The 20,505-nt window shown below is 42.4% G+C and overlaps 1 protein-coding gene across 5 annotated transcripts in view; it reads left to right on the forward strand.

Annotated features, from left to right (window-relative positions):
- DPYD (dihydropyrimidine dehydrogenase) overlaps positions 1 to 20,505 on the forward strand; it is a 355,916-nt gene that overhangs the window by 328,505 nt on the left and 6,906 nt on the right. For all 5 annotated transcript variants that reach the window (XM_030494219.1, XM_030494220.1, XM_030494222.1 and 2 more), the window contains one exon: positions 12,922 to 13,065. In XM_030494219.1, the coding sequence (XP_030350079.1) occupies positions 12,922 to 13,065 (144 nt within the window). The remainder of the gene's footprint in view (positions 1 to 12,921; positions 13,066 to 20,505) is intronic.

Consider the following 20,505-nt stretch of genomic DNA (forward strand, 5'->3'; position numbering starts at 1 on the left):
TTGACAGTCATTTTGCAGCAGTTGCTACAGATGGTGTGATCAGGATCAGGCACTCTGGTGGCACCACTATCAAGCTGCACTTGGAGACAGTGGAGCCTGGGTATTCCTTGTTCACTCAAGCAGGAAATGGTCCCAGCCTTCCTGAGGAGAAGCAGCAAATCTCTCCTGTGTGGCGGCTGCTCCTGGCTTTGTAAGCCACTCTCAATCTCTCTGAGGATTTTTATCCAGCAGAATACACGGCACCTCTATAAAATATGGAGAAAAAAAAGTCGGGCAGACAGATGACATGGATGATCTATAATAATATAAATTATGTCATGTGTGACCTTTATAGCAGCAGCGCTGTTGTAGGCAGCATTAATGTAGAGAAGCTGCACTAAATAGAGAATATTGTTTCCCTTGCTGTCTTATGGTCAAAAGGCTACCGATGGTTTTGTTTGAGCAGTAGATTGAAGCACTATAAATACTTGGCAGAACTTTTAACAAGATGAATTACATCAAGAAACCAAAATAATTTTGCTTTTAGAATTGAAATGAGGATGAGATTTTTCAGTAAGGCAGGTTTTGGAGTAGCAAAGGGCTGTAGGACTTGCATGATCACTGAATCCGTGAAGAGGTGTGTTATCTGGAACTATCTGGGTGCAGAACAGCTGAAGACATGAGATTTGTCAAACAATGCAGAAGAGATGTACTCTGTGTGCTCCATTTTGTATTTCATTGGGAACCTTTAACTCCTGTGATGAAGTCAGGTGGAACCATATGTGTATGTCCAAGAAGAGTGGGTTAGTTGTGATCAGCCAGCGAGACATGGTCCCGGTTCCCCCATGGCTACATGGAGGCTTAACCACAGACAGTGTAACTATTGCGTGTTTAAAAGTCAGCCACGCATAAAAGCTTGTAGGATCAGGACAGGAGGGAAAGGCATCTCTGTTGTTTATCTGTGAGGAGCACATAACCAGTGAAAAAGTGGATGAAGCAGTATGTGATTGTGGTTATATTTAATAGAAGAGGGCAAGCTGAGTGCATATACTCACAAGCCTAACTGTGCATAAGTCTTGTAGTAACAAGATAATCAAAAGTCATTTTAAAGCTATTATAAAAAAGTGATGTTTAAAAATACAGCGATGGATGCATGTGGTCTGTATTGCCAGTGATTCCCATGTTAGATCTTTTAAAATCAAATTCTTTCTCTGATTGACTTGAGTGAAAATCTGATCAAATCAGCATTTTAGAATATAGGTCCATTGTAATGTCGTTTTCAGAATATAATGATACTTCAGATGTTACGATTTAGCTGTTATAAAGACACATAAATATGCAAGAAAGGCACTGGAGTGAGACTTAGAAGGTTTATTCTAATGAGCTCTTCTCTGTTAGTCTACATTAGGTTTTTATACAACATCTATTACTTTTCTACCTATGCATTGATAGCTCCTCACTGCTTGATGGCGACGTAGGAAGCATCTATATCAGTTTAGTGAAGGTATCACTTTTGTAATGCATTATTGATATTTGATGCAATATTGATTTTAAACAGTTTAGCAATTATTTCTTTTCAGACCTGTTTTAAAGTTTTAATAACTTCGGATGATCAAAATTCATCCTCCCTTTCTGTCCATGGACTAGTCCAACTTTACCATCTGGCTCTATTCTCATCATTCTTTCTGAATGTCATATGTGATGTGTTGATTTGTCACATTTTCAAAGCTGTTGGAAGGCCTTAATCAAACCAGAATAGCCAAACTCTTCATAGGAGAGCATTCAGCATTTTCTCATCCTACCTCTCGCCAACCAAAGTGGGAGTTCTGACTATCTAGGGGTGGAAGCACTTGCTATTAATACCAGATCTATTTGTATGCTGACTCTTAGCATGAAATTTAGTGAGTTTAGGTTATTGAGGTGATGATAAAAAGAATTGTATTTTTGAGTTTGAAGGCTGTAAAAGCAATGGTGGGCTCCTTGGTCAGAACTGCAAGAGCTGACTAGAGCTCATTTGTCTGCACTGAATACTTTACATTTAAATTAGGATTGTGTGAAGTAGAGATGGAAGGATTGCTGTGTGATGATGAGGGAAAGCATTGTAGTCTGTGCAAAAGGAGGGTAAGTGCTGTAGTTCATCTGCCATAAGAGATGGGGGTTTACAATGAATCTGAAGTGGAAGAAGGTTTGCTTAGGAATTACTAGCAGTGGATTGCATCTCAGTAATCTATTAGTGCAATAATGCAAGGATAGTTACGTGATGTGTGATCTACCAGGGGAAAGCAGGGTTTATTTCTAGATCTATTGAGATGATCTGCTGTTTACAGTACAGGCAAGTTGGGAATAAATCTGGAGCTTCCATGCAAAAAAAAAAGGGCAGGATAAACAAAAATCAAAGCAAAACCAACCCAAATACCTGCAAAGGTGCCAGCAGATGGAAGAAGTGGATGCTCTTACCACCCGTGCAGAGTTTCACTGTTAGCAAAAAGTATTGGATACGTAAATTTGCAGCTTAGTTTAGCTGCAAATATAGCAGCTAATTTAGCAATGGTGAAAACGCACTTTCTTTGCACACAGTGGCAGCAGTGGTTATTTTAGTGAATGTATTCAAAGCCTTATAGAGTGTTTGAAATCCTGGGGTTTTTCCCAGAGGCTGGAAGAGGTGGTTGCTATTTGCCTGGTTTCCCATTCCCCCAAGAGCACGAATTTGATGGGCATGATTAATTAGACTGTATATTTTTATGTATATAAAATGCTGCATACATAGACTTTCTATCTCTTCAATACTGCAGGGTGTCTAAAGCTGTATTTCCACCAGGAAGATGCTGGAAGGAATGTGGGAGAGCTAAGGAGGATGCAGATAGTGTGTATTTCACCTCATCCTGCCCACAGGATGTAGTTTGCCCTCGGGCTGCGTGGTAGTGTTAAGTTGCTCAAGGAGCTTTCGAACAGGTTCACATGGGTCGTGCGGGCGGTTTAAATGCAGCTTCACAGGGCTTCGAGGTTCTGGAAACAGGGTTAGGCTGCTCCTGGTGCCTGACCCAGCTCATTGAGCATGAGTGGAATTAGCAAATTCAGCTCAATACGGCTCCATTCCCCTTGCTGGGTCAGCAGCATCGGTGGTTGACAGGTTGGTTGGTAACCACTAATTTAGCCAGAGCAGCAGGGAAATTCGTGCTTTCTCATAGTTGTAAGAAGAGGTGTATTTTTGTTTCCTTTTAATAGTCTAGCTATCACCTAGGGAACTTCTTTGGAAGGAGCTGGGATAAGTCATCAGTTACTGCAAGAGTTCAATCTCCCTGGCACATATACCCCCAGAAGAGGATGGTTAAATCCATAGAAACAGATTATTTTAGGGTTGTTCTGAACAGCTCAGTTACCAGCCAGCTTGGAGGAGAAGGTGGGTAGAAGTATCTAGCAATGGCATTTCTTTGTATCGTCGGGTAATTTACAACATTGATAAGTGTATCAGCTGAACGTATGGGTATGGATACGCTGTGGTACATAAAGACACATGAAAATGTGAAGACTGGATTGCTGTGGGTTTACTTCTGTAACAGTAGAAGTACAAAATCTTACTTGCACAAAGTTTTTTCCAATACTGAGGCTCAACTGATACCGATCCCTGCTTTGTGACTGCATTTGAATACAGTTATATTTGCTTGCCTGTCAGATATTTGTTAATAGCCATTCTGCTGACATCTTTGTTCTGCTGCTGCTTAGCTGACAGAATTTCATCTGCATAAATGGGTGGAAAGTCCTTTCCTCACACGTCCAACAAACTGGAGACAAAGTGCCTGCCAGTGTTTTAATTTCTTTTGCATGTTCTGGTTAGAGAGTGAGAAGAATGCTTTCACTCCGCAGTGTCATGAATATGGTAATCTATGGAAATCACAGAAAGCAGGTACTTAAGTTAAGCACATACTGTACTACAGGAATCCCTGATGAATTCAAGTCTCTTCTGTTTAGAGGAGATGTTGTTGTCTATTAAGTGACAGACTGCCAGATGTTCATGAAGTAGCACAGTAATGTGTATCAGTATCTTCTTTTCTTCACCCCAGAAGGTAACATTTTCTTTATCATCTATGTCATCCTGGCTTTTGATTGTAAATGTCTAAGCTTGCTTCAAATATTAACTCCTTTTTGGTTTATTGATGAATATTTCATGACTTCAGTACATTTGTAGAATGTAAGTTTTTGCTGCACTATAGTAAGCCTATAATCCTAAAATCTTTTCCTTCACTTGGTGTATATATATATATATAAGCTGCTAAAAAACAAACATTTGAGGCAGAACACGAAGAATAATTTGTTCATGATTTTGAGCTAGTAGAGAAAATGTTGTCAGGGTGAGAAAAATGATGAAAGGAGAAATAATTGTTATTTTAAATAATGGTTTTATCTGCACGCTCAAGCATGGAACTCTCTATCTCATGGCGAGGTCACAGCAATATGTTTTCCTAGAACACACATTAATGTTCCCTTTAGTCTCAGAATTACTGCAGGGCTGGGGGTTAGCTCACCCGCTTGAAATAATCATGGGCTAAAGAGTAGGCAGAATAGTTAAGTAACTAAATGCTCTGAATATACTAAATGCACTGGTATATACACGCCCAGTGTGGGGAGCAGAGGTTACAGGAGCAAGTGTATGTGCAGTAATTACAGAGTATTGAGGCAGTGCTGTTTATGAAGCAAATGAAAGTTCCAAGAATAAAAAGAAATTAAAATAACTGAAAGGCAGAGTTCACTTTTTCTCTGAAGAATTGTTGTGTTTTGTCCTTTATTTTGAAGGCTTTTCCGCATCATTAAAGGCAGTGATGTCTCAGCAGTAAGAAACAGAGCTGTGACCATGTGTGAACCCTTTAATACAAGGGACAAGTCCACAGTGGCTTCTTACTAAAGTAACTACAGCAGCTCTGGGGGCTGTGACAAATGGTCATGGCCCAAGAAACTCACGATCAGGTGGAAAATGATGGAGTGGTATCCCATCCTCCCAGTGGCACATTACCTCCATGCCATGGTGAGGACTCCTGCAGGATTCCCTGCTGGAAGTCTTGACATGAATCCTGCTGCCATCTGGATGACTCCTTGGTGTTATCAGCCCTTTCCATGTATTTTCAGACTGACACATAGAAGAGCAGCTACTTAAGAGGATTTAGCTTTGAATGCCTGAAAGAGTAAGAATGTCTAAAAGGATAGCAATTTGTGGCTTCACTTTCTCCATTGCCATACATACGTAGCTTTCATTCATTAAGCAGTTTACGCAGTTGGGAAAGCTTGTGCAAAATATTCTCGGCATATATTTATGAATATGAGGATGTGTGTTATTTGCCACCTTCAGGGGAACAGAATTCATAGAATCATAGAATGGGTTGGGAGGGACATTAAAGCTCATCCAGTTCCAACCCCCTGCCACGGGCAGGGACACCTTCCACTAGAGCAGGTTGCTCCAAGCCCCTGTGTCCAACCTGGCCTTGAACACTGCCAGGGATGGGGCAGCCACAGCTTCTCTGGGCACCCTGTGCCAGCGCCTCAGCACCCTCACAGGGAAGAGCTTCTGCCTTAGATCTAACCTGAACTTCCCCTGGTTCAGTTTAAACCTATCACCCCTTGTCCTGTCACTCCAGTCCCTGATGCAGAGTCCCTCTCCAGCATCCTTGTAGCCCCCTTCAGACACTGGAAGCTGCTCTGAGGTCTCCACGCAGCTTCTCTTCTCCAGGCTGAACAACCCCAATGTTCTCAGCCTGTCTCCGTAGGGGAGGTGCTGCAGCCCCTGCTCATCCTCGTGGCCTCCTCTGGACTTGCTCCAACAGCTCCATGTCCTTCTGATGTTGGACACTAGAACTGCACACAGTGCTCCAATTCAGCTTTAGGTTTTATTGTGGGGTTGGGGGTGGGGGGGGGGTGTCCCAGAAGGAGCTACCTGGACGTTGTGACAAGATTTTGTTGTCATTACTGTTGCTGTTCTTTGATGCTGGGACTTAGTGTTTTCATCCTCTCTGGAAACATTGGATTCACTGTATTCTCTGAGAACAAGGAAGAAAGCAGATACCACCTCAGGAAACCTTACTAATCTTCATTTATGGTGGTGTAAATTTGCAAGAGGATGGAGGCAGACCACTGAACGGCAACTGTTGCACAGTGAAAAGTATGGTCACGAACATGCAGGGTGTAATAAGGATTCTAGATATGTGTAACCATTTGGAGCACATTAGAACAAATGAACTTGAAGGCTTGAGAAGCAACTGGGTAAAAATCATTGAATCTGCTTTCTCTGGAAAACTTTGTAAATCAAACAGAGACGTTTTCCACATGAACAAATGGGGGTCAAACATTACTACAGCCTTTGTGCTGAGGGCACCTAAAGTGACCCATACAAACCTGATTTAAATTCTTGTAGCTCCTGGGTGAGGGCAGCTGTTTACCTCACTTAAATGTTAATGTTTCCCTTACCTGATTGCCTTTCAGAACCATGCTCCCACTTTCAGGGGTCCTGCTTCACCTCTTACCCTCTTCATAGCTATTCAGACTTGTCTGCAATCTTCACAGCTTTAACTGTGGCTGAGGTAGTCACTTAGCTATTTCACTCTTAGCTGTTAGCTATCCAGCTGCTGGTGTCCGCAGTTCTCTGAAGCCAACGAGAAACCTTCCTAGATACAGTCCTACCAAGCAGCAAAGGAATAAAGCTCAGCTTTTCTGCATGTGTATTTGGGGAGGATAGCTAAACTAACTACAGATCAACTGTTCTTCATAGGAAGAGAGTAGTCAGCATGGATTTATGAAGGGAAAACTGCACTTAACCAACTCAATAGCCTACTACAATGAGATCTCTTGGTAGATGAGAGCAGTAAGTTTTATCTTCAGCAGGGCTTTCAACACTGTCTCCCATAGCATCCTCATAGACAAAGAGGTGAAACCTGCTGTAGCTCACCTTGCTCTGACCAGGGGGTTGGACTGGATAATCTCCACTATCTGTGATTCTGTGGAGGTAGTTGACCACTTTTGTCAGTTCCAATCATTTAGAGAATTTGTATTTTCTCCTCATTTCTTCTCTCCTTCACTGGGAGAAAGCAGTTCCTTAAGTGATTTCAGAGAAAGATCTGTTCAGAAAACAGACAATGAAGAGCCGATTCTTGTTTGATTTCTAAAACATATTACTTGGCAAAGTTTGGGTGTGACAATCATCCATCCATTTGCATAGGTACAGAGTATGTGGGCCTTTGTTTGCTGCATCTCTACTGCAACTAGTACAGAATATTTCTGTAGAGCAGTTTGTACTCTTTTAGCAGTCGGTTTGTTAGACATTTTTCATTCTTCTTCTCATCTAGTTTTGCTAAGTGCAAGCAGAAACATCTACACTTGACAAATGTGAAGTACACGAAATAAGACAAGTTGGCTTCAGTTCCATTTCCAGATTCATGAGGGACATCACAGTGCCACTTAAAATTGTTTCCATGTTGAGTGTGCACAAGAGGAATGTAGAGAATGAATGCATACACATCTCCATACCTCAGGCTGGAGGCAACACTCTAGTGTAGGAGAAATTGATAATGACATTACATTCAATGTGGGAAATCCTTCACAAACAGTGTTTTTGAAACATGTTGCCTCATACCTCAATGATACAGCCATGCCGGATTTCCATGGAATTGCCCATGGAAGTTCTTTCTTTACCTTGTGACCACTGCTCCCTGAAAAGCATTCTTATGAAGATCACTGTTTTCCAGTGTTCTTTTTGATGTCCCATTTCATCAGCATATACCAGGTGCCCATCAAAGATGCTCTATCACTCCCCTTCCTCAACTGGAGAGTGTAGAGGCTCATGGGTCAAGAGAAGGACTGGGGGGTTCATTCAGCAATTAGCATCTTGGGCAAACAGAGCTGACTTGTGGAGATGGGTTCAATTTTATTACCAACCAAAATCAGAGCAGGAGAATAAAAGAAATAAAAACCAAACCTTAAAACACACACACACTCCCCACCCCACCCCCAATGCTCCCTTCTTCCCAGACTTAACTTCACTCCCAAATCCTCTACCTCCTCCTACCTGAGCGAGGCAGGTGGTTGGGGAATGGGGGTTGGCATCAATGGACTCCTCACACTCCTCCCCTGCTCCAGTGTGGGGTCCCTCCCGTGGTATTCAGTCCTCCATGAACTTCTCCATGAGTCCTTCCCATGTGCTGCAGTTCTTCATGAACTTATCAGCATGGGCTCCTCTTTCCATGGGGCCACAAGTCCTGCCAGGAGCCTGCTCCAGTGCATACTTCACATGGGGTCACAGCCTCCTTAGGGAATCCACCAGCTCCAGTGTGGGGTCTTCCGTGGGCTGCACGGGGTATCTGCTCTACGGTGGGTCTCCATGGGCTGCAGGTGGATATCTGCTCTGCCTTGGGCTGCAGGGCACAGCCTGCCTCTCCGTGGTCTTCACCACAAGCTGTAGAGGGGAATCTCTACTGCAGGACCTGGAGCACCTCCTCCCTCCTTCTCCACTGACATTGGTGTCTGCAGATCTGTTTCTCTCACATTCTCAATCCTCTCTCCAGCTGAAGTTGCTGTTTGCTTTTCCTTCTCTTCTTAAATATGTTATCCCAGAGGCACTGCCTCTGCCCCTGATGGGCTTGGCCTTGGCCAGTGGCAGATCGATCTTAGAGATGGCTGCCATTGGCTCCATCAGATACAGGGGAAGCTTCTAGCAGCTTCTCACAGAAGCCACCCCTGTTTCCCATCCACCTTCCTGCTACCAAAACCTTGCCATACAAACCCAAAACATGTGTCAGCTGAAATCTGGGGCTTCCAAGAATAGCTAGTATCCAGCCCCTTAGCAGAAGACAGCTCCCAAATAAGCAACCCATGATGACATCATGGAGACATACGTGCAGAGTAAGGAGCAGATCTGTTTCAATGTTAGAAATGAAGTCATAGAATAATAGAATAGCTGAGGTTGGAAGGGACCTTCAAGTCTGGGGCATCTGACACAGATTGCACTGCCCTCTTCACTAGCCTTCTCCACCAGTTAGGCTACTTGCCTAGTGTGCCCATCAAAATTGCAGCAGTCTGAAGTGGAAGATTCTCTCTACTTTTTACCATTAGGAAACAAGCACCTTATTTAGTTCATAATATACTCAATTACCTTTAGATTGATCCATGAATAAATTATAATCAAACCAGACTTACTCACCTTAAAGCTCTCCAAGCTTAAGGTTTCATTGTTGATTCATTATGTTGTCAGTTCTCTATTGGCAGGGTAATGCTTTTATGTATCTGTATAGAGACAGTTTTAGTGGAAGATACTGTTATCTTTAAATGAGTAGGATTTAGCTTTTCTGGTAAGAACACATTCTTCAATGATGAATCCCTAGAGAAACTACTGAAACAAAAATCACAATGTTGCTGGAGATTTATACAGTTCATCAGTTAAAAGGTGGCTTTTGGAAGTCTTGGCAGCGAGAGGATTTGGATTTTAACTTTCTGTCTGTAAAATACTCCAGCATTTCAAGCTTCCAGTTCTGTGATAATGTAATTATAAAAAAGTAAAGAATACCACTTAATGTATTTATTTTGGCTCCATTCTTGATGTTATCCCTCCAATAGAAACACACTGAATTATGGCTATATAGAGACAGATGGATACAAATAATGCAGCTATAGATATCACTGATACAGATCTATAAGTACACAAGAATTATCTAATTACTCTGCTTGTTGCAATCTTCTAAGCAATTTCTATTCACACTTATTCATATGAATTGTTCTTTTCTAGGCAGATGTTGGTATAACAAAGATATCAGTGTATGGAGACTTTAGTGAAGTTGGAATATCTGGAAATTAGAGAAACCCAAACAAACTGTGCTGTAGGAGGATTTCCAAAGCGGAGTCAAACTCACCAAGTTCTGTGCTTGTGCTTTACTGGAAACTGTGCTATTAAATCCCCCATGTGCTTAGGAAGATAGCCCCTACAATGATTAAAAGTGATTTAACTTTAAACTCTCTTAAATATCCATCTCTTCAGCAGTTACTTCAACATGTTTCGGCTTTTGCTGTATCCAGGAACTCAGTTCATTACAATATTGTTTGCTATTTCATATGGCCTTTGCCTTCAAAATGCTTGAAACCACAGCTCTGAACAATAAGGAGTCTCATCAGCGTAAGGAGAACCATCAGTAAGTCCTTCCTAAGCTCTTGAGGCTACATTTTAATGTATTATTTATTGCTATAGAAAAGATTGTTTGTTTTCAGTGCGGTTTGATGAAATCTGGCTTGGCTGCTTGTGATCTACCAGACTTCAAACGCAAAATAACCAGACCTACGTGTTCCTTAATTATTTTAAATTCCATTTAATCAGTTTCTTGATGGAAAAATGGCAATGCAGAAACAGAAAAGACTAAAGTTGGATGTTAGGTTATTACTAGATTAATCATCATTTCATTTCTTTTTAAAAGAGAATGTACAATTTAATATAACTGAGTGCATGTCATTATGAAACATCTGAATTATGGTACTGGTGGCATTGCACGCTTTTCAAGTTGTCTGCTGTACATTCCACCTATGTTAGATGTAAAAACCTAAATACTTCCAACTTCACAACAGATAGAATATGAGTCGCCTTTGTAGTTGGCTCTTCCCTTGTACACAAAAATGAATCCTTTTTCCACGCTTTTCCTTGGATCACCTATTTCATTTCAATATACTCAGTATTTCTGTCTACAGAAATTAGGGGATTGGTCATACATGAAGAGAACAGAAAAGTAAAGGATTTATTCTGCAAAGATTTAGCTATTCTTCCCCAAGATGGTCTTCGATCAGTCAAGCCATGAACAACTGTCTCCTCTACTCCTCCAGTTAAAACCTCAGCAGAATCAGCTTTGCTACCTACTCTGAAAGTCAGCAATTCAATTCCTGGCCAGACAGGGAAGAGTCCAAAAATGCTTTGTCATCAGGTTTCCTGCCCTCTCAAGCCCAAAGTTGTTGGCATCAGCACATAAATTATGAAGAGAAAATAGTTTCTCAGTGACACAGCTACTACTTACTCATGACCAGAATGTATTTCTAGTTGATGCGGCCAAGCAGACATATACGAACACTTTTAATAAAAATCTATATTTTGTAGATCTTTGCTAAAAGTCTCTGGCTTTCTAAAAGTCATGTAAAGAAGTGTGCTTTAGAACCTATTGATTAGATTGAAATTAGGCAAATTCTCCTACTCTTTCCTGTTTAAAATAATTCTGGGTTTGCATTCTTCCTTGACGTTGGTATGTGAGGCCACTGCCTTGCTGCTCTTTGCAGTAATATTTAAAGACTTATTTTAAGACATCCTAGAAAATTTCCTCTCCAAGATCATGTATGGCAACTGCACTGAAGGAAGAGTTTGTTTGATGTCTCTAAGGATGCTCTTGAACATGACATTCAGGAACCAGGTTCCCACTGAAAAGACGAAACAGGAGCCCTTTGCCATTGGCCGACTTGGGCTACATCTAGATTCGGGACAGATGGGGTCTGCAACATCCCCCATGGTCTTGTGTTTTGGCTAGGTTGAGGCTTTGTCCCAGAGTATGGCTCAGTCCCAGCGTGCATGAGGGCACCTTCTCTGGAGAGCACCGCGAGACCCCCAGTCTCGTTCTGGCTTGAAGTTCAAGATGTGTGTAGGCTGCGCACGGAAGCAAGGAAGCATTTCAAGGACCTCACCCTCTGGCTCTGAGCTCAGAGAGCCAAAACCCTAGCAGCCAAGAAAGCTTTTATTTGTCGTAACAAGAAGCCTGAGGTCCCAGGGTTGGGTATTGTGACTGACAGAGTTCATTGAGGGATTTTTCTCCTAAGGATTAGCAGGAGCGCAGGATAACCTCTTCTGCATTGACTTCATTTTAAAAAATAATCATTTCTAAATTTTTAAATAATTCTGGATTTAAAATTCACATTGAAATTCCCTCTTCAAAAATTGATAGCCACAGCAGCCCTGAATCTTGTTCGATATGCTCTTTGAGGTTGTATTATTAGCGTGAAATAATGCTAGCAACTGCTGAGGCTGTGTATCCCCTGTTACTACCTGCTAGTTTCTGGAGTACTGCAGTAGCTTCTGGGTTTAGTTCAGTGGATAAAACACTTTTGCAGAATAAGAAATGAGTTTCAGGGGAGAAAGGGCATGGTCTTTTGCCTCAAGAGAAAATCCATGTTTTCTACCCTTTTCCATTCACCTAAAACTGTGATTGTGGCACACTGCAGTTGTCCATGTCTGCTAGGTACGTAAAGGGGCTTTTTCTTGCAGGAGGCTGGGTGTTCTATGAAATTATCTTCTTGGGTGAGAAATGAGTTTTGAAAGTCAGTGAAATCCTCCTCCAGAGGTTGCTTAATTGGGTTCTAGGATTAAATGTTGCAGAAAAGAATGCAAGTGGGACACAGAGGTAAATTAGAAGACTAGAATGTGTTGCAGTTCATTTGGTGTTTGGTAGCCTTACTTTGACAGGTCAAGACAGCTGTCTGTTATCAGAATGCAAAATACATGTTCGTAAGCTTTAAAAATATATATAGATATATTTAGATATCCATACAAATAGTCCAACACTGGTGGAACTCTTCCAAATAAGCTGATAGTTTTATGATACCTTTTCCATGTACTACAGAACTTACACACTTGAATTATTTAACGTGATACATTTTTATATATAAGCCGGTATGCAGTGGGGAAATATCAGACTGTTGGAAGCTGACCTGCAATTCAGCTCTTTTTCTGCTGTGGTATATTAATATTTTAATGTTCAATATATATTTTTCAAGTCAGAACCTGAGGTTCATATCTGATTTTTATTCACTTCAGTCTCACTGATTTCAGTTTCAACTTCCTGAATAAGGAACTCAGCAAGGACTTAGGATCTTGCTCTTGGGATTGGACTCACCTTTTTGCTATCCCTGCTCATTAAACATAACCGTGTTTCCTGATTTTTGTTTCAGAAACTGCCCAGTTTTGGGCCTTACCTGGAACAACGCAAAAAGATAATAGCTGAGAACAAGCTTAAACTGAAGGAACAGAGCGTGGCTGCTGTGCTTCCCCAGAAAAAGCATTTCATTCCTAAGAAGCCCATCCCAGCAATCAAGGTAACAAAAATATATGCTTACGCGTAAGAAATCATCAGCCATCAGGCAGTTGACACGCACAGTCATTTCTAGCAGTTTGAGTTGGTTATTACTGCTTTTAAGCTTGTTAGAGGGCATCAAAGACTACTATTTATGCAGACTTCCTAGCTTTTAACCAAAATCGGTGGGAAATGATTTGTGATGTACACATGTAGGTATTTCCCTAATGTCATTTTTCAAAATGAAGATATTCAGGCAGTGGAACAGTAATTGTAGAACAAGGCATGGGTAATGCCTGTTAACAGTTTCTTTCAGTTGTGATGCCACAGTCTGAGCTCAGGTTTGCATGATACCGTTTGATTACTTGCTATGTGCTAAATAGCTCCATCTCTCATGTAAGATCAATGGAAAAGGTCTATGTTCAGTACGTATGAAAGCTGTGTCATAGGTTTTTCAGACAGAACTTTCAAAGCTGGAGAATGTTTGTCTAAGTAGCTGATCCACTGTCTACAATGAGTAAATGTCAAGGTGAAAATAAAACCTGTGACCCCATCTACTGCATAATCCATACATTGGAGATTGCCCCTTCTCTTAGGTAGCCAATAAATGTCAACAAAATGAAACATCATAAGCTAATTATTCTAGGTGTTCCCTTTAGACCTTACTTAAACTTCGTGTCTGAATAGCCTGGAGAAGAGAAGGCTCCAGGGACACGTTATAGCAGCCTTCCAGTACCTAAAGGGGGCCTACAAGGAAGCTGCAGAGGGACCACCTACAAGTGCGTGGAGGGATGGGACAAGGCGTAATGGCTTTAAACTGAAAGAGGGTTGATTTAGATGAGATATTAGGAAACTCTTCCCTGTGAGGGTGCTGAGGCGCTGGCACAGGGTGCCCAGAGAAGCTGTGGCTGCCCCATCCCTGGCAGTGTTCAAGGCCAGGTTGGACATAGGGGCTTGGAGCAAGCTGCTCTAGTGGAAGGTGTCCCTGCCCGTGGCAGGGGCTTCAACTGGGTGATCCTTAAGGTCCTTTCCAACCCACACGATTCTATGATTCTAAGTGGGAGACAGAGATAGGTGAAGGTGGGTCTGAAACAGGGCTCGAGGTAAAGCTGACCTGCTGGGAAGCAGCATTATCTGGGTGGATTTAATATTGTTGCTATTAGAGAGCCTTACAAACAGCCATGCTGGAGCAACAGGGAACATGTGTGGCCTCCATACTTTGTAAGAAAAGTTGGAACTGGATGAGCTTTAAGGTCCTTTCCGACTCAAACCAGTCTGGGATTCTATGAACAGGAAAACTAAGAAAATCAGGATTCTCATGTAGGGCCTTTCATAAAGCAGTGTGAAAATTGTATCTGTTGAGCTTGTTGACAGTCTTCTTCGTATAGGTAAGAATATCAGATCTCCACAGATCGGTAACTTTCACTGTATGATCAGACCTGTAAGAATTCTTGCAAAAATAATGCCAAAGATAAAATACAGTAGGAGCAGTGGCTCAAAATAACACGTCATTCCCAAGGGAATTCCCAACACATGCAGTATTCCAAACTGCATGTAAAAACCATGCTGTAAAACCAGCCAAGGAGAAACGTTGAGTCATCTTCAAGTTAAGCAGTTTGCCACTTCTATAGACCTCTCTCAGTTTTTTGGACTGCTTATGGTGGTTTATGTCACATGAAAATCACTCCCCTCCTCTTGTGCTGAAGGTCCCTTCTTTCTGTATGCAAAAAGTTCCAAAGACAGTAAACTACTTTATTTTTGCCCACTTGTTCAAAGCCTACTTGACCTCAGAGCTTTTGTGGTTCTGTTCTCTTTGGAGGGAGAGGATTGATGCAGGCAGAAAGAGAAAGAAGCAGCAACAGCCAATAACTGCATTTTCAATGAGATCGCTTGCTTCTGAAAACCAAAGAACTGATACCATCCAAAAGCAAATAAACTGAATGAAGGAAAAAGTTTAGCAAGAGGCAAAAACAGACCTAAAGACTTGAAAAAAAAACAGAACTAAAAAGTTGAGGTTAATAATTGATCAAGCCTAACTCCAAGTGCAAAAGCAAAAAAGAACCAAGTAGTAGGAGAGACATTAAAAAGCAAAGAGGCCCTGCTGCAGGAAAGATGAAAATGAATTCCCCCAAACAAAAACTTGTATTTATGCTGAATGCTTTTGTGTGGTGACTGTGGGGAGCTTCTCAGCCAAAGAAATCAGGTTAGCGGCTTCCTCACACCTTCAATTGAATGAGACTGAAGCAATTAGAAGAAGGTAGGAAACACCAAGACCAATTCTTGACAATCTTTCTGACCATCTCCTTAGACAGGAATGCTTTAACCATAATGAGAAAAACAGCAATGAGAGATGCTGTATTGGGTTTGCAAGGAAGGTTTGGGGAGTGGTGGAGCTACAGGGGTGGCTTCTGTGAGAAGCTGCTGGAAGCTTCTGCTATATCTCATAGAGTCAATGCCAGCGGGACCTCCCGCTCCATCAGCAATGGTGGTAGTGCCTCTGGGATGATGTATTTAAGAAAGCAGGAAAAGCAAACGGCAACTTCAGCTGGAGAGAGGAGTGAGAATATGTGAGAAACAGCCCTGCAGGCAGCAAGGCCAGTGCAGGAGGAGGCAGGAGGTGCTACAGGAGCTGGAGCAGAGATTGCCCTGCAGCCCTTGGTGCAGCCCATGGAGGTTAACAAGGGAGCAGATACCCACCTGCAGCCCATGGAGGACCCTATATACCACCTGGAGCAGGTGGATGCTTGAAGAAAGCTGTTGTCCCATGGGAAGCCTGTGCTGGAGCAGGTTTGCTGGCAGGAGCTGTGACCCCATGTGGGGCCCATGCTGGAGCAGCCTGTTCCTGAAGGGCTGCCCCCCCACAGAAGGGCCCTACACTGGAGCAGTTCATGAAGAACTGCAGCACATGGGAAGGACTCATGGAGAAGTCTATGGAAGACCTTCTGCCATGGGAGGGACCATGCTGGAGCAGGGGAGGAGTGTGAGGAGTCCTGAGGAGGAAGGAGCCTCAGAGACAAGGTGTAATGAACTGATGGCCACCCCCATTCCCCATCCCCCTGTGTTGCTCAGGTAGGAGGAGATGGAGAATTTGGGAGCAAAGTTAAGCCTGGGAAGAGGGGAGTGTTGGGTGGGGGGGGTGTTTTAAGGTTTGGGTTTTATTTCTCATCCTCCTGCTCTGATTTTGGTTGGTAATAAAATTGAACCAATCTCCCCAAGCCAACTCTGTTTGCCCAAGATGCTAATTGCTGAATGATCCCCCCTGTCCTTCTCTTGACCCATGAGCCTCTTCACTCTCCAGTTGAGGAAGGGGAGTGATAGAGCATCTTTGATGGGCACCTGGTGTCCAGCCTGGGTCACCCCACCACAGATGCCTACTAAGAAATAGGAAAATACCTGGGTTTTTCTTGAAATAGGGAACTTGCCACTACAAAGGGAGGTTTTAATAAAGTTTATCATTAATAAATCCATCTATTATTCTATTGTGGAGAAAAACTGTTCGGAAGATTCAGGACATTCATTAAGGAAGCTGAGTGAAGCTTAATGAATAAAGGTGACTGATACCCTGATCAGGAATTCTGCACGGAGAGAGGCAGAGGAGCTCGGACCTGAGTGATTTATTTGTAACTGTCTAAGAAGTATTCACACTTGGAATTACAAATCCCAGACCATCTCCAAGCAGTTCTGTCTTGGCTGACCCTCTAGACAGAGGAGAGAATCCATCCAGCTCAGACTAGGATATTGAACTAGGTGGGAATGGTAAACTCTTAGAGCTAGTCCCAAACTAACTCTAGTTCTCTGGAGCAGTGAGGATGTATGAAAGCTGTTTGGACCTGAGGAATAGCTGCCCTTGGAAGAGCTGTGACCCCTGCGTTGGCTGCTTGGATTTTTGGAGGGTTGCTGCAAATTCCTGCCCAGAACTCCCTCATCTGCCTGCTCGGCTGTTGGTTGGTGATATGTAAATTCCAACATTTGTTTCCATTCCACATGCTGCCAAAATGCCTTTTTTTTTTTATAGATTTAAAAGCCCTCTGCAATTATCCCAAATCTAATTTAATTTTTGGATGGCTTCTCCTGTGGCTTTTCTCTTTATTCTCTCTATTTTTCACTATTAATTGGAACTGCGTGCTTGGATATGCAGCAAGTTGGTTCTTCTTTCACTTACCAGAACTTTCGCCATATGTGGATCTTCTCAGTAGCATTTTTGTACAGCTCCCACACATGTATTTGCCTACCTCAGGTAACCTCCTTATTACTTTAATTGCTTTCCTTATCCATTTCTGTGATTTTTTTCCCTACAAATTCAGTTCATTGTCCTCCAGGGTTTATACCATAATATTCAGTCACCATTTATCTGCTTATTTTATTTCTTCCTTTCTCCACAAGTCTTGCTTGCCCTGTTTGGTAGTTTAAACACCCTGGCATAGCTCTGTCAGCTTAGCTAGGACATGATATGTTGTTCCACACGTTGGAAAAACATCCATAGATATCTTCAAGCTAAAGTTCCTTACGTTTGAACTATTTTTCACCCTTCTGTGTACAGATGTGTTGAAATGGTGTTTCACACATACATACATACAAGTCTTTTTATGCTGATGCCATAAGCCCCGAGCTGGAAGCCAGCACCTTGGGAGGCATCAAGCCACATTTAGTCCAGTGCTGTGCTTGGTCTGTAAAATCCTCTCGAGAGGTGAGGTATATTGATCTAGGTGCAGCACTATTATGCCTTAACAGTGTACCATTTGGATCCTTCCTGGCATGTGTCTGCATGGTTCAATACAAGCAGTTTTAGCTTGTGCTTGCCTGCCGGGAATAGACGATACTGTAGTCTTCATTATAAACATGGAGCTGTTGCATATTTCAGGTGGGACTATGCATCTGTCTCCCATAATTTATGGGGCTCTAAGTCTGCATATCCCAAGTATTTGCTCCACAGTGAATCACAGCAATAACCTCTCCTGCAGTAGCCCGTAATGATCCTTTCTCTATCACAGTACCTCAGAGAAAATAAGCAAATTTGAGTTAGTCTTCAAAGATGGGAAGAAATCCTAGAGTCCAAACCGCCTCTTTCCCTCCCTGCTCTGTACAAGCACCGCCTCAAATAGAATGGAATAGGATGGAATAGAATAGTTCCAGTTAGAAGGGACCTACGGTGATCATCAAGTCCAACTGCCTGACCACTTCAGGGCCTACCAAAAGTTAAAGCACGTTACTAAAGGCATTGTTCGAATGCCTCTTCAACACTAACAGGCTTAGGGCTTCAACCGCCTCTCTAGGAAGCCCATTCCAGTGTTTGACCACACTTAGAAATGTTTCCTAACGTCCAGTCTAAATTTCCCCTGGTGCAGCTTTGAACCATTCCGACATTTCCTATCACTGGATACCAGGGAGAAGAGCTCAGCACCTCCCTCCCCACTTTATCCTCTCAGGAAGCTGTAGAGAGCAATGAGGTTGCCCCTCAGCATCCTTTTCTCCACACTAGACAAGCCCACAGTCCTCATAGGACTTTCCTTCCAGCCCTTTTACCAGGTTTCATGCCCTCCTCTGAACCTTAACATCCTTCTTAACCTGCGGGGTCAGAACTACACACAGTGCTTAAGGTGAGGCTGCATCAACGCTGAATATAGCAGGATAATCAGCTCTGTAAGGTGGAAGGCAGGTATCTCCCTCATGGAGATAAACACCAGGTCAGAGAGTCATTTACTTTCTTTGCAATGTTTCATCTCATTTCCATGCTCTCTCTGTATCCTAATGAGGTCACTTCTGCACACCCCCATGTTCTTTCATAACCTATTGAATCCTGAGAACTGCCCAAACCCCCCATAAGTAACAATGAACAGGGTACCTGGGATCAAGCGCACAACTTTGCTATAGGAATGTCAGGTGCTTTATTAGGAGGTTTTTGTATTACTTGGTGGTGAGTCAACTTCAGTATTTGTATCATGGTCCGTGATCCCTTGGAGACCTGAAGGCTGAGATTGAGGCCAGTCCTTAGGCCAGATAGATTGATATTCACAACAGGCAGATCTCTACTTCTGGTAATCTCAAGATTACTCTGCATTTCTTACCTGCTGTTGCTGTCAGCTTCAAGTGCTGAAAGCTGGTGCTTTCCTGAACACGGTGTGATGTGCACAGTGTTTTATGGTAACTCAGAAAGCTCAGTAAGTGGACAAGCATGTGTGTTCTGTTTGAATTTGCTACATGAGATACAGTACTTGCACTGTGCATGGCTTTCTAATGAGAGGCCGGTGATGTGCATCATCTCTAGAGCACAGTATGGTCTTTTAGTGTGGTCTGCATGACGTTGGACACAGCCAGTCTACCAGGAGCCATACCTGAGCCATGAGTTGTATTTACAAATAGAGGTTTAGTAATGTGATGGCTAATGAAAAGCTAATCGCCAGAAAATGTTTGATAAATTAACATTAAAAATGCAGCTACAGTAAGAAAAATAGCATTGTAAACATAATATCCTACTGAAGAGATCTGTTCCTTATGTATACTCAAACCATATCTGCCTAGCTTAGCAACAAATATCATTAATAACATAAAAACTGCTCTGATTCTGCTCTGGTTGTCTCCACAGTGACTGAATTCCCTGCCAGTTCCATTTGCAGGCCTAAATTCCGCTTCCAGTTCATCCAGTACAGTTTTGTTGTGAAGAGGAAGACAGCACAGCAGTTATAAAAGGAACACTCTAGGTCCCTGAGATGGCAAAGGTGTAACTTAGGACAAAATTGAACTTCCAGCTTTGGTTTTTAAAGTGTGGTTTTTTAATTGCTTCTGGTAATATGTAAGCCAGGAAGAAACACAGCTTGACTTGCAGAACCTGGCTTCTGTTGGCAGGTCTGGCAGTTGGCAACAAAACCCATTATACTGTAAACAGTGCAAATTTGATGCAGAGCCCATGGAGATACACCAACTGCGGCATCCCAGAGTGCCGTTTTAGACAGTTGCTTTTTTGGAAAGAAAGCACTTTAAATAGGGAAAGCTCATTATTTCTTGCTGCACTGTTTGTTTTGTTCCAAACACTTATGATTTGATGGAAACAAGAAGCTCTGAGATAGCTTGAGATGCTGTAAAAGAGTGCACCTGCAAAACATCTTTTAAGTACCATTGCTTTTTTTAGTCAATAAAGCCTTGAAACTTTGCAGATGACTCAGGATACAGTTTTTGCTCGAGAGAAAGAAGTGATGAAAAGACACAACACCCAGGAGTATAAATGAGCAGTAAATCATTGACACAGTCTTATAAAATCCCTTTCAGGCCTCTCAAATGCCATCATCCTTTCTACTTGGGATTCCGAGTCCCCAAAAGTGTATTTTGTGTGCTATGAGCAGTGAGACTTGGTTACACATTCAGAAGTCACCATGCCATATGCATTGGGTTTGTTATTTCCTTTCTAAGTTTGTAGCTGGAAAAGTATATTTTGATCATGTTCTTCTAAGCAACCATTTCCTGAGCT

Source organism: Strigops habroptila, chromosome 8 (genome assembly GCF_004027225.2).
Source record: "Strigops habroptila isolate Jane chromosome 8, bStrHab1.2.pri, whole genome shotgun sequence".
NCBI classification, from domain to species: Eukaryota; Metazoa; Chordata; class Aves; order Psittaciformes; family Psittacidae; genus Strigops; species Strigops habroptila.